Raw genomic sequence first — 17500 nt, 5'->3', positions numbered from 1 at the left:
TACGGCAGTCTTACTGGAAACTGTGTTATTTTCCCCTCTCTCTTGCCTCTCCCCCTCTTTTACCTTCCTCCTTCTGACTCTCGCCTCTTCTCTCCCAATTCCTTTCTATCTTCGACTCCCTCTACCTCCCGCTCTCATTCGCAAATCTTCCTTTCATTCGCTCTTTCTCTTCCACCTCATCCCTCCTATTTTTCCTTAACCTCCCCCACCCTCTTCTTCACTCCATGCGACCCCTCCTTCCCTTCTCCCACTCCTCTTTTCGCTCTTGTTCCCTCTCCCTTTCCACTTATTTTCCCTTCCTCTCAAATTCTCTTCTGTTTCTCCTTCCCCTTCTCCATTTTCTTCCCGCCCTCCCTTTTTTTTCTTTAAGTCCCATTTCTTTTCTCCCTTCATTTTTCCTTCCCCTCTACCTTCCTTCATAACCACTCCCCTCTCATAGTTCTGTAAACAATGTGCATAAATTCATAAATTGACTATATATATATATATATATATATATATATATATATATATATATATATATATATATATATATATATGTGTGTGTGTGTGTGTGTGTGTGTGTGTGTGTGTGTGTGTGTGTGTGTGTGTGTGTGTGTGTGTGTGTGTGTGTGTGTGTGTGTGTGTGTTTGTACATGTGTGTGTGTGTGTGTGTGTGTGTGTGTGTGTGTGTGTGTCTATATATACATATATATATATATATATATATATATATATATATATATATATATATATATATATAAGTATATATGTATACACACACACGCACGCACGCACGCACGCACGCACGCACGCACACACACACACACACACACACACACACACACACACACACACACACACACACACACACTCACGACGGTGAAAAAATGCGATGGACTAACGGAATCAAAGAAAAACCGCATGCGATTAATGGTAATCCAATATTCCGGATCGAAATATAAATTATAGCGCACCACTCTTCGGACGAAACATAAATACACGGGACATATAGGAGACGTCAGAGTGATGATTTGAGCGTTTGAAATTCGCTGAAGCACAGAAAACAAGGGGGCTGTGGATATTCTCTCAACTGTGGAAACGGCTGATCCCAATTTTGAAGAAAGAGCCATTGCTCTTGTAATCACAGTGGACAGGAAGGAGAAATAGAAAATAGTATGGGAGTGTTAGTCTGGGACATAATTTGGAATAGGAAGAAAATTGTGATTTTTTAACATATGATGAAAAAATACTAAATCTAGCTAATTTTCTAGTATTTTAACGTTAGGACAGGATATATCTACGAAGATCGATGGAAACCATTAGGTCAGTTGTAGGAAATGTTTTGAATGTTTCTTAGTTTCATGACTGACAATTATATACATAAGGATGGTCGCATACACCCTTCCCTTCCAGCCACGGAGGTCCCTCATGGGGAGTCTCGCGGTAGGCCCTCGGACAATCTATAGCTCCTCGCGACATGTCTGGTTGAGCTGCCCAAGCCATGACTTCGTAGGTCTTCCCAAAGCCCTCCTCCACCCAGGATTATCTCGTAAAGAGACAACCTGATGGGCAGAGTCATCCACGGGGAAACAAGCTAGATGCCCATATAGCCTTAGATGTCGGTCCCGGATTATAGGAGTAACCGGTCTCCATGTCGGTCTCACGGTGTAGCCGTCAGTTCGACACATGGTCTTGCCAACTTTACCCCATGATTTGGCGTAGGGACTTGTTACAAAAAGGCGTCAAGACGAGACTCCAAGACACTAGATAGCATCTAGGTTTCGCTTCCATAGAGCAAAACTGGCAGTATCAGGGCCTTAAAGATATGTAACTTGGTCCTGCTGCATAAGTACCGACATCTCCTAATGTTCATGTTGACCGAGATTATGGATCCTGCTGCCAGACCAGTCCCTCTATTGACTTCCTGGTTTGAGAACCCTGAGACATGGACTACACTGCAAGCATGCATCGACTGAACAGGTTCCCCTAACAGGCCCCCAAAATCCTGGAGCTTGGTCTTGGTCCAGGAGACCTCTAGGCCCAAAGGCTTCCCCTCATTGCTAAATGCATCAAGAGCTGCCACCAATGATTCGACAGTCTCGGATAGGATAGCAACATAGTCGGCAAAGTTGAAGTTTGTGACCTTGATATTTCTCCTCACTGACTTTGGATAGTAGCCCATTATCTGGTCCTTGCAGGTATTGAAGTGTTGTTTCACGGACACAGCCTTGCCTCATCCCTGAATTAACAGGGAAGCTCGATAGGCCCCCACCACACTTAACAGCACTTTCAGTACCAGTACATATTAAACCAATAATCCATGTCGGAATTCCCATCTCAGTATCTCTCAAAGCAATTCAGGATGCACTGAGCCAAACGCTTTCATGACGTCGGCTGTAAGTAGGCCACGACTGAACTCATGAAGGCGTTTCACAATGACTCAAAAAGCTAGGATATGGTTTATTGTGGAATTGCCAGGAGTGAATCCAGATTACTCTGGTCTTTGGTGCCTTAGTGAGTGGTCACAGGTCCATTTCAGAAGAATATGGGCGAAAACCTTGCCTGGCATACTGGGCAGTGTGATGCCAGGGTAGTTGTTACAGTCCTATCGATCCCCTTTCCCCTTCTAGAGAGGGATGACCATGCCTTTCAACAGCCAAGATGACAGTCAAGACCACATGCAAGCCCTGTGCCATAGGTTCATCTTAGCCTTAGCAGTTCAGCAGGGATGTCACATATGCCTGCAGCTTTCCCACCCTTCAGCTTAAAGATTGCCTCCCTAATCTCAGTTAGGTGCAAGTATTGTGACACCACTTGTCCAGACTAACTACTTGGCACAGCTGCTCAAAATACTCAGCCTAACATTTACAAACCTCTTGATCTGAGATGATACATCCATCCACTGAGTGAACTGCAGGCTTCTGCGAGGAGCAACGATGCAAATCCTGATTACCATTCAGTTGAATCCACATTGCATATCTGTGGCCTCCAGTGTCTCCAGTGAGATGAAATTGTGTCTTGCCCTTGGTCGATCACCAATGGACTCCCACAGAGCTACCAGGTCCGTCAGGTTTTTGAGTGTGAACTGATCAGAGACTGCCGTAAATCTCCGGGCACACCTTTCCTTCAATCTGTCCATTTGAAATATCTTGGAGTGGTCACTGGAGAGACAGGGAGTTTTGAAATGGTCCCAAAGAGTAGCCACAACCAATCAATGGTTATTGCCACAGAACTCGGCACTCCAGTAAAGCCTGCAGTTCCGGAGGATCCTCAAGAGAGTGCTGACAAGAATGTGGTTGATCTTCTTGACCATAGTATCTGTATCGCCATACCATGTCCAGAGTTGTGGGTTGGAGCGCTGATACCAGGAGCTAGAAAACCTCAATCTCTGGGACCTAGCAAAGTCCCGGAGGAGGCTGTTCTCACTCCTGAGATCAGCTCCCCAGACATGTTGACCACATCTCATAGCCAGCTCGATCACAGCCAGATATTACATCGAAGTCGTCCAATGCAATATGAATGTCTCGCCATGAACATCTGTCTGCCACAAATGTGAGTTGGTGTAGAATGCCTCTTTTTCATCGAGTTTACAAATATTGGTAGGAGTGTACACAGCAACAAGAGACACAAAGACAAAACCATGCTTCTATCTAAATGCCATAATATGCTTTTCATCAGGTGTTACCTCTACTAACAATTGAAGATGGTGACCATTACCTTGGCCCGACAAGTAGTAGGTGTACCGACCCATATTGATCATGCCGCTGCCAGGTCTTCTGACCTCTGAGAGTGCAGCCATTTCAACTTGCAACTGCTTCAGTTCCCTTGATAGCAGGGGTAACCGCTGATCCTACTACAAGGAGTGCACATTCCAAGCTCCTACCCAGATAGCTTGCCTGAGGTTAAACCTTAGGCAATCATTTCGGATGGATGCCACCTCTGCCACGCCTGCTGAAGCTGCCTCAAACAAAGTGAGGTGGCCCAACGTCTGCAGGAGTTGGTATGGAACGAGGGTGTATCCACATGCTGGTGGGTTATAACTCCATATCTCTAGAGCCTCCTGATGTGCCTAGCTCCTCTGCAGTTTAGCCTGGAATTGCAAAATGCCCACTTTCTTTCAAGATATTTGAATAAATTACATATATGATAGTAGTAATTTATGCACAAGAAAGCTTTAAGTATGGTATACCATATTTCTTACCTTTTTTTCAAATATCGTTCATAATAACAGGTTAATTCTAAGGTACTCAATATCATAAATTTATCCTCCAAAGCTGGTAAACTGCACTTGTTAGTTAAACAACTTAAACTTCATAGCAACTTCCTTGCTTTCCATAACGGTATAGTTAATTAGTGCAAAGAATGAGAGTATGTATTGTTGTAATGACCGTTTTTTTGTTTGTGCTCGAGTTATGGAGGCTTGGCGGCGTGGGCACTCGGCCTGCCTTCGCTCTCTTCCTTCTCGACCTTCGTGAGGAACGGTTGGGCAGCCAAGAGTCATCTTAAAATCTTGAAGATCTGAACATAGTTTGGAAATCCCATGCTGCGGAAGCATGTCACTTGCTGCTTTCTTCTTCCGGCGTTCCTGGTATGCAGAACGAGCAGCCTACGCCAGTGCCCAGAGCAGACATAATTTGCGAGAAGTGAGTAGGGAACCGGCAAGACAGCTTCTTCGTGCTGTGGTGTTTTAAATGAGATCAGTAGATTTTTCTCCATTCGTTTTTATTGCCTGATCAGTATTCATATGTTGAGTTAGGATACTGTGACATGTCCTTTGTTTCCCAAGGGAGGAATTAGTTAATATATGAATAATTACGGTAACGGTAACTTGGCCTTCCTCACTGTACCAACTGTCAGAATTTATATCAGCTTTGAGAATATATATTCATCATTGTGTTTGTCGGTTACTCATTGGTTATATTTACTTTCAGATAAGTGAATTGACTGTAGTGATTTATACCTTAACGTCTGTGGTTAGTGAGTCATGATGTACCGTTTTCTTATTAATGAATTATTATTATTATTATTATTATTATTATTATTATTATTATTATTATAAGTACAATCACCTGTATTATAAATGTATATAATTTAGTTGTGTATATATAACCAGTTTCTTTTCCCCTGTACTATATGGTTGGTAATTTATGAGCATATTTGGACCTAAAGTTTTCCTGTGATAATATCCCCAGGTGTTGGCGGCTGGCAGACCTAATTTTGATTTAATTTTTAATTTTAAGTACTGACCCGAAGTAGGGCAACACAATATATCGCTTTAATAGGCCAAGATATATACTAATGGTATGTTTATTATTATCTGACTTTATATATATAATTTGTAGAGAGGAGGCAAGCGGATTTTAATTACCTCTATTATCTAAATCAAACTAATATTCTGAGAGCATAGTACTGTCAAATCAAAAGTGCAATATTCTCTGTAAGAACAGAAACAGATCTGCTTTTTTTATTTATCTGTTTATTATTTTATATTTTTTTTGCTAATCTGTAGGCCTGGATTTATGGACTAGTACTTTCGCTAATTGAATGAATATGAGAATGTATTACATTATGTATGTGGACCAGCAAAGGAATGAGGACTGTGGTGATTCATTGAACGAGCCGTGGAAACATTATCAATGATAATTATTTCAGCCTCAGTTACAAGTGATAACTTCCAGTGAAGTAAAAGGCAGCGTGTACTAGGTGGCAGAACCTACGAAGCATTTCTAAAATATATTACTAATATTTGTAAGGGTAAAGTTGGAGTGGTATCTATATTTTTCCATGTTATTTAATGGTTACCTGATGATTCTTTTAACCTGGTTTTATAAGATTCCACCCTCCAGCTTTTATTACATTTTTCACTGTGTTTAAGGGCCCTGCACATGAACCACTATTTAGTAGATTATGACTGTTACTTACTCGTGTCGAGAAATAGGTACATACAATAGTTCAGCACATAAGGTTATCTTGCGTGGGTACAAAGTTGAAATTATGCATTGGGTAAGTCCATCATGTAGAATTGGATGAACTCAGTGTCATCTTTGTCGCTGTTTGTGCCGATTCAAGCAGTAACAGCCAAACACATGCTGCCTCTTCCCCAACCATCCTGACAGTGGATGCAATTAACAAGAGAAAAATAATTGGATCAACCGCGTGGTTACACCGAGGTTCAAAATTTTTCCTGTGTAGGTTCAAAACGACTCGTCTGACCAGGCCTTTATACGGGTCTGAGGTTAGGAAGACCACTCGGGGTTAGGGTCTGTTCACATGGGGCGTTTTGAACCGCGCGTTTGAGGCTGCACTCGTACAAAGTGTTTTGGACCGTGTGGGTGATCAACTTGCTTTCTTTGTGTTTACGGCATTTAGTGCCAGGATGGATGTGTAAGAGGCTGCTACATCGCCACTTGAGTCGATGCAATCAGCAACAAAGACAAGGTTCATCCAATTCTGCATGATATACTTACCAACAGCATGTTTACAACTCTTGTATTCCTCTCTGAGTTTTTCAGTTATTTGTGAATGTCAAGTGAAATCATTCAACGACTTGCTGGAACGATCCAAGTTACATACCTTTGACCAACATGAAGAGGGATTCTATTTTCCCAGAACAGAAACATTATAACATTAAGGTTGTAATCAGTTTTATTGATGGAAATCTGTTTTTATATAACTCCAAAAATATGTAGCATTCTAGGCTCCACTTGAAGTAGATACAAACAAGGGAATTTTTTTGACGTCCATTCCATTAATTCCACTGACTGATCACGGGGTTCAGTCTGTTGGCTGGCATGTAGCCGACACTCTGTGTGACCAATGGCATTTGCATCTTAACATGCCCACAAACAGTGCGTGTGTGAGGGGGATTTTGCAACCGTGGCATTTTCCAAACCTCATTTGCATCTGATTGATTCCTTAGACAAAGACTGACTATGCGACCATACAGTTCCACCAGTGCGGTCGCTACCGCCTCGTGTGTTACTGTCTTCCACCTGCTAATTAAATGACTTTGACAGAAGGTACCATCCTATCCTCTGCGATCAAATTTGTGATGTAAAACCAATGTACGTCGGGTATACTCACATTTTTGCTGTCCCCGCATTGGGAAATGTTGCATAAGCTTTGAAACATACGTGGAGATGGATGTAATTTGTAACCCCTGGCATACTAGATTGGTAAACCTGCCCTGTTTGTCTTCAAGAGGCATGCTAATTAAAAATCCATTTAATGGACAACTACTCCATCTATATGCTATCCCAAATTCTTTTATTATAGATACATTATATTATAAAATCAAATAATTTTGCGATCTGTGGTGAACACTTTTTCTGATTATAACAGTAAGCTTATTCACTCAACCGTTTGGAGATGGAGAAATAAACGAGTCATCCCTAACCCACTCTAACATGAGCCGTGATCAAACACTCCACCAATCACAGTCTCGTGCCCATGGCATCGCCCTTCGGGTCTCTAACCCTGACAACAGTCCACCGCGGACTGTGACTCAGTCACTGCCTCTTCAGCCAGGCTCGTCTTCTGGACCTACTGCCCGGCTGGCCCCCTGCTCCGGAAACCTCGTGCTCCAGCGCCGGAAACCTCGGCCTTCACTCCAGTGCTACCAACGACCCAGTAAACAACTTAAGCAGACCGCTACACCATTTACGGCTTGTAACACAAACACATACAAAAATCCCTACTTTCTCTCTTACCCTCTTTGCTTATTTTTCTCTGTATCCTCTCTCTGTGTCTCTGACTCTCTCTATTCTTTGTTTACAGAGAACATATGCTGCCATCTCCTCTATCAGTCATTGAGTACATGCGTCTGCGCATGCGTGACACCGTTTCGCCCCCAGAGCCCTTCAATGCCCGTGAGCTCGAGCTTGATAGATGTCATTTAAGACAACTTTTTTATTTAAGACTAATACGCAAACTGCATAGCTTACAAGGCGACAATCACCAGTGCTGGTTGTTCTCTTTAATATCAATATGGATCAATATTTTAAGGAAAATACAATTTATAAGCTAAAACAAGATGAAAACTCCTGGCACATCCACACCATTTCCAGGCGTAAACACTGCGTCCTGAAAAAAATAAATAGTTGACTACGGTATTGTATATGTAACTCTATTTATTAAGAGTGAGAGGGAGAAAGAAAGTAAGAGAGAGAGAGAAAGAGAGAGAGATTCAGCCATAAGTGTTACGACTGATGGTTGAATAAAATTTCGGCAGAGTATCTTCCGGTTTATTCTAGGCTATAAGCTGTGTGTGAGCTTGAGGTGTTGACCGAGTAGATACCGAGACTAGAGTGATCTGAGTTTCTGAGGTGATTACAGATCGTTTTGTACGATACTGAATGGAATATCGCTAAACATAAGAAAATAGATAACATCTTCAGTGCGAATGTTAATGTAGGCTCTCTTCCTTATGGTTTTCATAAAGTTCCTATGGTCACATCTGTTGGATGAGGACACTGGATATATTGGTACAATCGTGAACGTATTGATAACTACACTATCGACATTATTTTATGGCTCCACCCATCGTCCGTAATGCGCATGTGCAGAGCATAATCAACTCAGAAAAACGTCCATTAGGGATTATGTTTTTAATTAATGCCTATGAGACCGTCTGTCGTAGATATGCTAGATAACTCTGAAAACAATTACTACTTTGGTACGTTTCGCTCGGTAAATACTGTGTTTGAATGAATTTCGCTTGCCTTCATATTCACATATACCTTCCCCCCTGCTATACTTAAGCAGTATGCACTTGAAATAATAAATGAGCATCTTGAAACTCTATGCAATGCATATGAATGCTACACTGACGGGTCCTTGCAGTCTGGGAGTAGAGCAGGATGTGCTTTTGTTGTATATAAAAACAATATCTTGAAGCACCAGGATTGTAGGAGGGTTCATGACTGGGCTAGCACTACGCAGACTGAGTAGGCAGGAATACTCATGGCCACCGAATTTCTATTGAATCAAGGCTCGGGGGTAATATTCTGTGATTCACAGTGCTCTCCAGGCTCTGAACACTCTAGACAAAGGTGAAGTTAATATCGCAAATGACATCAGGATAAACGTGTATCTTGCAAAAGAACGAGGCCACGATATACGTTTCGTGTGGATTCCATCGCATGTTGGAATCCCCAGGCATGATCATGCTGATCACCTGGCAAAGTCAGCATGTGACAAGCAAAGTGTGGATATAGATCTTGGGGTACCTATCTCCAGGATTTTATACACTATTAAAGCTTCCTTTAAAGAGGACTTGACTGAGTTAATTAATTATCAACGCCCTGAAAGCATAAAGCACTATGGCCGGTTTAGGCACGATTCATTCACCTATGGTTTATATAAAACAAGCACAAGACAGTGTGATATTGTGACCGCAAGAATCAGGCTTGGATATAGATTGTATTGGCAGCTCAGTACAGTTTGTAATGTCGAAGAAACGAAGTGTAAACTGTGTAATGAAGAATATAAGCGAACACTTGTACATTATATCTTAGAGTGCCATGTGTTACAGCCTTCCAGACCACCTAGCATGAGGTATGGAAAACTATGTAACTATTTCATATCCTCTGATGTCTCAGAAGATATACTTATATTATATCCTAAATTTGGAATGTAGCATCACATGACTGCATATCAAATGTAACAATGCCTTTCCACGCCCAAGCTGTACGCCGGCGTGGCAGATGAGTAGATAAACGACTGTGTAATTGTCCCTTTCTTTAATTGATATAGTACTTATCATAATAATGTTATAGCCTAAAATTGAAATGTAATACCATTATATGTTATAACCATGCATCAAATGTACCACAGCTTGCCCACGCCTGTGCAGTTAGCCAGGGTGGTTAATAAAGGACTAAACTAAACTAAAACATATACCTTTCGGTGGTTTTACATTAAGCGTAGATAATGGCCATGATTGCACATTATAGATTTTCATATGAAAAAAGTTAATCTAAATATTTAGATGAATGAACAACATTTATTCACAAAAAGTCTTTATAGACGGATATTTTCTCGAATGATTGGAAACGGACAGGGCTGACAAATGCTTACCATGGAAAGAACTCGCTCTCTTCAACCTCTGGAGAGTTAATATTGACAGGACAAAAAAAAAGAAAAAAATTACTAAACTTAAAAAGGGGACTGAAAGGTAAAAAACGGAGCAGGAAGAGCCGAATCCTGAAGGACTTCCGTGTAAAATACGTTCTAAAAATAGTGAAATGGAGATCATCTGGACACCCCATCTGGATTCTGCTGGGTCTCACAGGGGCGAGGTTTGAAGAACCTCCACAATTTATATGTATATATATATATATATATATATATATATATATATATATATATATATATATATATATATATATATATATATGTATGTATGTATGTATGCATACATGTATAAACACATATATTTCTTTATAACATGCATACAAACACACGCCTGTAATTATACATATATATGTATATGTATATATAAATATTTATTATTCATTATTACCACTACTATCATTATAATTATTGTTAGTAACATTGTTATTATCATTATTGACATTATATTATTATTATGATTACTATTGCTATTACCATTATTTTTATCTTCATACTTCTTATTTTCATCATTAACACTATTATTATCAATATTATTGTAATTATTGTTTTTATTATCATCACCGTAGCAAGACAATATGCTATACTACAAGAGAAAAATACGAGTTTTAATAATAGCCTGCCATTATTATGAAGAAAGCTTATGGTTTATAATGGAAGTAACTTTTCTGTTACTATAAACAAGAGATGTATTTCAAGGTAATAAAAACATTAATATAATCAAACTGGGATGTTAGTTTTAATTTATTCAAGAGTAAAACATATTTTATTTACATGTAACTTTTCAAGCGGTAGGTACGTTGTATTTGTGTACATTGTCTGTCCATTTTCATATCACCGTCTGATGAGAAAGCCTTGATCAAAACGTTAGAGTGCAGTATATATCTAATTACTGCTGTTGTGTTTATTTCATCATAATCATCCTGTATCTTCAGGTTACAGATATAAATATTGTATAGTTTAGGCCCTAGGTAATATTACCAGCGGCTAAAATTATATTACATTACATCAACACAGCTCTATATAATCTTGAAATAAGCGTCTTGATAATATTACATAAAAACAAAACTACATATGCTAATTTCTGCAAAGTTCATCACTGTCAACTACTGCCGTGGTTCTGATATAATATTGTTACGCCGACCGCCCCGTCTCTCTGCCACCAACACAAGGCAGGCTAGGCAGACGGCGTGCTATTCACAGGGTCGTGAACACTGAACAGCTCCAAGAGGCATCAAGCACCACAGCGTCCCAGAACACCACTTGGCGAGGCACTGCACGAAATAAACACAAAATGACAGTCTTTCCTTTATTTACACAAGTTATTTACCCGTACACTTTTCTATAGGCACAATACAGGGGGAAACCAGCATGTCACACTGCACGATACAGCTTATAACAGGGCAACACAACGTTTATCAGGTCACAAGGGCACACACGAGGTCTTCACAGGAGCAGCACCCAACTCCGTCTCTCTTGGCTTGTTTCTCCGCTCCTCCGCTCACAGCCAGTTGCGTCATGTTTGCCCAGGTCCCTTCATGTTAACACATGCCCAGGTCATCCTTTTCATGTTAACACATGTTTCGCACAGAGACAAAGACCCACTGGCGTAGCAATATGCTTATATTTAACAGAAAAAAACAGGGCAGAAATTTCCATTACCTTATATCTATCTTCAATTTGTATTTTAGAAATCAGTTAATTCTATCTGAAAAAACTTATGCTATCCTCACTCTTAATCTAGCGTATAACTACACTAAAATACGAATCACATAACATGTAGACAAAACTCGATGCAACTGCACATTTTTAAATTATGGTTACCGCTGAAACATACTGTTACGCCGACCGCCTCGTCTCTCTGTCACCAACACAAGGCAGGCTAGGCAGACGGCGTGCTATACACAGGGTCGTGAACACTGAACAGCTCCAAGAGGCACCGAGCACCACAGCGTCCCAGAACACCAGGAGGGAAAACGTCAGGTGGCGAGGCAGGGCACGAAATAAACACACGATGACAGTATTTCCTTTATTTACTCAAGTTATTTACCTGTACACTTTTCTATAGGCACAATACAGGAGGGAATCCAGCATGTCACACTGCACGATACACCTTATAACAGGGCAACACAAAGTATATCAGGTCACAAGGGCACACACGAAGTCTTCACAGGAGCAGCATCCCAACTGCCTCTCCTGGCTTGTTCCTCCGCTCCTCCGCTCACAGCCAGCTGCGTCATGTTTGCCCAGGTCCCTTCATGTTAACACATGTTTCGCACAGAGACAAAGACCCACTTGCGTAGCAATACGTAAAAAAAATTATTGTCAAAATAAGAACCAGTACAAACACTGTCATACTTGAACTGAGTTAATAACATGGTTACCGTCAACCAAAGAATCAGTTCACACACATTCTATATGTATTTATTTGCTTATTTCTCTTCAGTCAAACAAGAAACGAACCATAGATGTTTTTATTAATCGCGATTTATCGTCAAACAAAGGAAATAATCCAAACTGGTTCTTGTCCCATGCAGTTAGATGTTTATCCTTTGCTACAGTATTAACAGACACAGAATCTATTATACCCGTTTAACGTTTTTATTGCCAGTTCATGTATCATTTAGTTTGTTTTTCGTAATTTATAATGGTGATGTACAGAAGAATTATTTAAGATTTCACTGATTTGTCGATTTCATGTACTCTTTATACTCTCATATAGCCCTATGTCGACCTATAATTTTACGAAAATTTGTGTGGACATTATTTCTGCACGTTTTATGTGAAATCTGCATTTCTACGCCATGACCTTGTTGTGATATGTGGTTGTCATCATTGAAATCACAACAGTTATTAAAGCAAACCAAATATTTTGCTTAAATGTTGATTTTTGGACGAGATAACACGTGATGGGGTACAGTTGGCAGGACCATGTGTCCAACCGGCGGTTACACCGTGAGACTGGCATGGGACCTGTTACTTGCATAATCCGGAATCGCCAACTCAGGCTATATGCTCGTTTCCCTGTGGACGACCCTACCTATCAGGTTGTCTCTCTGCGAGACAACACTGAGTGGAGGAGGCCTGTGGGACGACCCAGGAGATCATGGCTTGGGCAGCTCGACGAGACTTGTCGCGAGGAATTAGAGATGGGCCGTGGGCCTACCTGGAGACTTGCCTCGAGGGATCCTCGTGGCTTGAAACGAAGGGTGGATGCGGCCATGCGTCCCCGTCGGCGTTAGCCCCTTGATGATGATGATGATGAACACGTGATGACATCTCCCTTGAATTACCAGCGGACTTAACATGCTCCAACTAATGGACATTTTACCTTCAGTGGCAATTTGTCAGTAACCACCACCACTCTTCGTTAGCGGTCGTAACTGTAGATACCAGGGATTTTACCATCGTAGTTCTGTGATATCTATTAGACAGTGGAATCCGTCCGAGATCTGACCTCACATCGGGAACAACAGGAAACGCTCCGGAGGGAGTAAGTCGACGCCAAACAGATGTGGTCCCTCGCCCTAGCATGACCCGTCCCTTGACCTGCGAACACCTTCTCCCTTTAGCCCGTAGGAGCTGACGTCGCCTCCGCCACGGCTATATCAACAAGATCTTCATAACTACATGTCTGTTCTGTTAATAAACCAGCTAAACAGATATTGAGTTTTCTTCTGGACCTGCCAGATAATATAGTGGTTTTCTACCATTATAAAGTCAGATACCTCTACTACACACACCAAGTTTGTGTGTGATACTGAATTTGTTGTATATATGAAGTCTTAATAGTTCTCGAGTGGTCTCTAGCCTTCCTTAGTGCATTTAGAGGTTCAACTAATAGATAAACCAAATTAAAACCAGCATATTCTACATTTACTCACCCATAGACCAACAATATTACTCTTTGGAATCTCCTTAAGCCAAGTTGCTCCAAATTTTAAAGAATATTTTTTTTTGTGATTCAGCCAATCCATTTTTTTATCGCAAATGATTGTCTATCATGTTGTAAAATACCTATGCAGTAATTATGTCTAGTCTTTATATATACACACAGTTTTATTAAAGCATAAGTGTTTATAGATGTGGCGCGAGGTCAAGGCAGCGGAGTCTGCATACATATAAGAGATCTCCCTAAAGCTAATATGACCTTCCTACAGGGGGCATCTGGGTAAATGCACAAGGTAGTATGTATTCTTCCTTCACTATACTGGCACTAAGTGTAAACAGCCATATTCCGCGGCATAATAACTTAACTGTCTCGAAAGTGTTTTTAAAGAAATGTCAGCGAAAAGAAAACTTCATATATGGTTTAAATGACGATTTGGATGGATCAAATGCAAAGGTAGTTGGGATAATTAAAGAATGTATAAATATATATGTTTATGCACACAAAACTATAAATATAAGTCGGTACCATTTTCTAACAGGTATAATCCCGTGTCAGACTATTAACAATTAATAATTAAACCTCTTATTAATTTCTTCTATTTGACATCTGTACGCTTTCTAAATGCGGGTGACCATGTTCGCTAGACAGGTACTGCTTCTCACACACAAATATCAAATTAGAATCAAAGGTTACCTGTATCTTTAATTAATCTAGCCTTTGTATAAGTATCCATTTTCACTTTTTTCAGATATACTGTATATATAACTGTATATATTTACCTCCACATTTATCAAGTTTAGCAGCGAATTTGTAACTCCTGCATTTCAGCTTTTATGACTACTGGATACATTAGATTAATGAAATAACGAGGGCTAGGCTTTAGAATACTTCCATGTGGCATTTGGAGTTAAGGAGCAAAGTACCATATTTCTCCATTTCATTACAATACCTATCAAAAGTGCATCACAATGTCTGTTAAAAGTGCTGTACACTTTCATAGAACTACAGCCATTTATTCCAATGTTTTCGAAACTGCTCAGGCATGAGTTCACTCGTGGAAAGTTGATACTTTTTTTCCTTTATTTTCCCTATTTCATTTTACAATGTTTTTGCTTTTCCTTTTTTTCCAATGAGAGTGCAAGATGAACTTCCTGCCGAGTCACACGCTCGAGGACATAGTGCTCTCCCATGACTGGCAAATAATGCGTCGTTTCTTCTTGCTTGTAATGGAATATTATTGATACTACAAGGCAAACTTACTGATACATGATATCAGTGTTCTTGATTCACGTATTTGTATAAGAGGCTTCATAAATAATTATCGAGGCATTCTCTGTCCCGTATAATCACATGTATACGTACACACACACACACACACACACACACACACACACACACACACACACACACACACACACACACACACACACACACACACACACACACACACACACACACCTATATAAATATTCATGTAAATATCTACGGCCAAGAACAAGAACGGCCAATGTCATACAGGCCAATGTTTAGAAAAACGCTTCTGATAGTTGAAATTCACTTAGTAATAATTAATGATTTCTTTTCTGCGTCAATCAGACTATATTGCATTAATCTAACCATTTTAAAGACATTTTGTACGTAACGAAAATAATGAATATTTTTCATAGTGAAAAAACATGCGTAATATACTTTTTTATCGTAGTGCTTTCGAAACAAACCCTTCAAAATATATTTTTGGTGATAAATTGATAAATTGTAAGAAATTTATTGCTGTTGATGTTAAAACTATTCCTCCTAATTCGATTTTAGATTTTTTACAACCACATTATTGCCGAAAAATATAAATTAAATTATATATATATATATATATATATATATATATATATATATATATATATATATATATATATATATAATTCTTTTATTATTATTATTATTTAAAATCATATCTGTACTGTAAAATATGTTACTGTATGCTGAAAATGGCATACTGACTTCAAGGAAAATACAGAATAGTAAAACCGGCCAACCTGAAGCTTTCCGTTGTAATGTATAAAAAATGCAGCCATTTGTGGCAATCAGCCATCTATTGACATATATGATTTTCAGTGAATTGGATATCAAAGTAATGTTCGGTTGCCGTCTCTAATACACTGATGGCATTAACCTTTATGACTTAAAAAAAAAAATCCAGTTTCATGGTAAGCTTATTTCAAAATTGCCAATTTTGGACCTTGACCCTTCTAGCTCTCGGCCCTAGATATATGTATGTATCTACTGTGTATGGTGCGTATGTATAGATACATATACATATATACATATATTACACACACACACACAAATGAAAGGTCAACATTAAATTCAATAAGGCCATCACAGGCGTTTTCTGCACACGGTTATTTGAGGTTACCACGGAGCACAAATGCCAACAATGAATAATTACGTAAAACACTTGATTAAAAAGAGGTCATTGTAAGAATCCACATAAGAATCTAACCTACTTAATTTACAACATACGGTAACTGCATAAAAATGAGAATGTGAAATTTTAAAATAATTGTTAAAGTCTTGCTCTCTCTAGACACCAGTATTATAGGCATCCAAAGTATAAATTCAGATACGATAGCGGACGTATTGTTGAAAGCAAGTACTTATTTCCAAGTTTTACATGATAACAATATAATTTATAATATTCTAATATATCAAAATATATGTTCAATATCACATTTGTGAAAACACTTGTTAATAGTATCACTAATTGTGCTGTGACTGTTTATAGTTATTTTTGATATTTCAGTATCAAGATGATAATCATAATTATCATATGCTTTGTAATCTTTTGAATCATTCGTATTAGTATCATCACGGTTAGTATCATTATTATAGTTATGATCGTCATTATTATCATTAGTATTATCACCATTACTGTTACTAAAATCATCCACGTCATCGTCGTTTATATATATACATGTATATACTAGATTTATTAAGTTATATATATGTATATATATATGAAGTTATATATGCATATATGTATATATATGTATGTGTTTATAATATTCATATATGTACATAATACTTTGCTAATATATACCAAAGACGTTCTGTAAGATATGTGCCGTATTCTAAGTCAACTTGTAGCGAATATGAATATAAACATTACTAGACCTTATAATTTCAACTATATGTACAATTTTCACCTACCGGACAACCTAATTTCTGTATCCAACAACACATTCACTCACATCAGAAGATGAATTCTGACAACATCCTCACATCCGCTTTAATCCGCGTTCTGGAAGCTTGGGTTCATCTCCCCCGCCTGCGGGGCCTCCCTGTCGCCGCCCCCTCGGTCCTTCCGTTCGCTTAAGTCTGGAGTCATTTCCTCGGTGAGTTTGCTGTTGCCCGAGGACGATCCGTCGGGGTTCGCGATGCACACCTGGTTGTCGCTCACGTGCAACACGACGCTGGTTTCGTCCGTGCGGGAGAGCTTCC

General features: G+C 39.4%; 1 protein-coding gene across 1 annotated transcript in view; it reads right to left on the bottom strand.

Moving 5' to 3' along the window:
* Positions 1-16490: 16490 nt before the first annotated feature.
* LOC119576366 (probable G-protein coupled receptor Mth-like 3) overlaps positions 16491-17500 on the bottom strand; it is a 17315-nt gene continuing 16305 nt past the window's right edge. The window contains exon 9 of the mRNA XM_037924024.1: positions 16491-17500. This exon is cut by the window's right edge and continues 131 nt beyond it. Within this exon, the coding sequence (XP_037779952.1) occupies positions 17289-17500 (212 nt within the window). The 3' untranslated portion in view covers positions 16491-17288.

Source organism: Penaeus monodon, chromosome 8 (genome assembly GCF_015228065.2).
Source record: "Penaeus monodon isolate SGIC_2016 chromosome 8, NSTDA_Pmon_1, whole genome shotgun sequence".
Taxonomy (NCBI): domain Eukaryota; kingdom Metazoa; phylum Arthropoda; class Malacostraca; order Decapoda; family Penaeidae; genus Penaeus; species Penaeus monodon.
The sequence above is the reverse complement of the archived record's forward strand: the minus strand, read 5'-3'. Positions and strand labels throughout refer to the sequence as shown.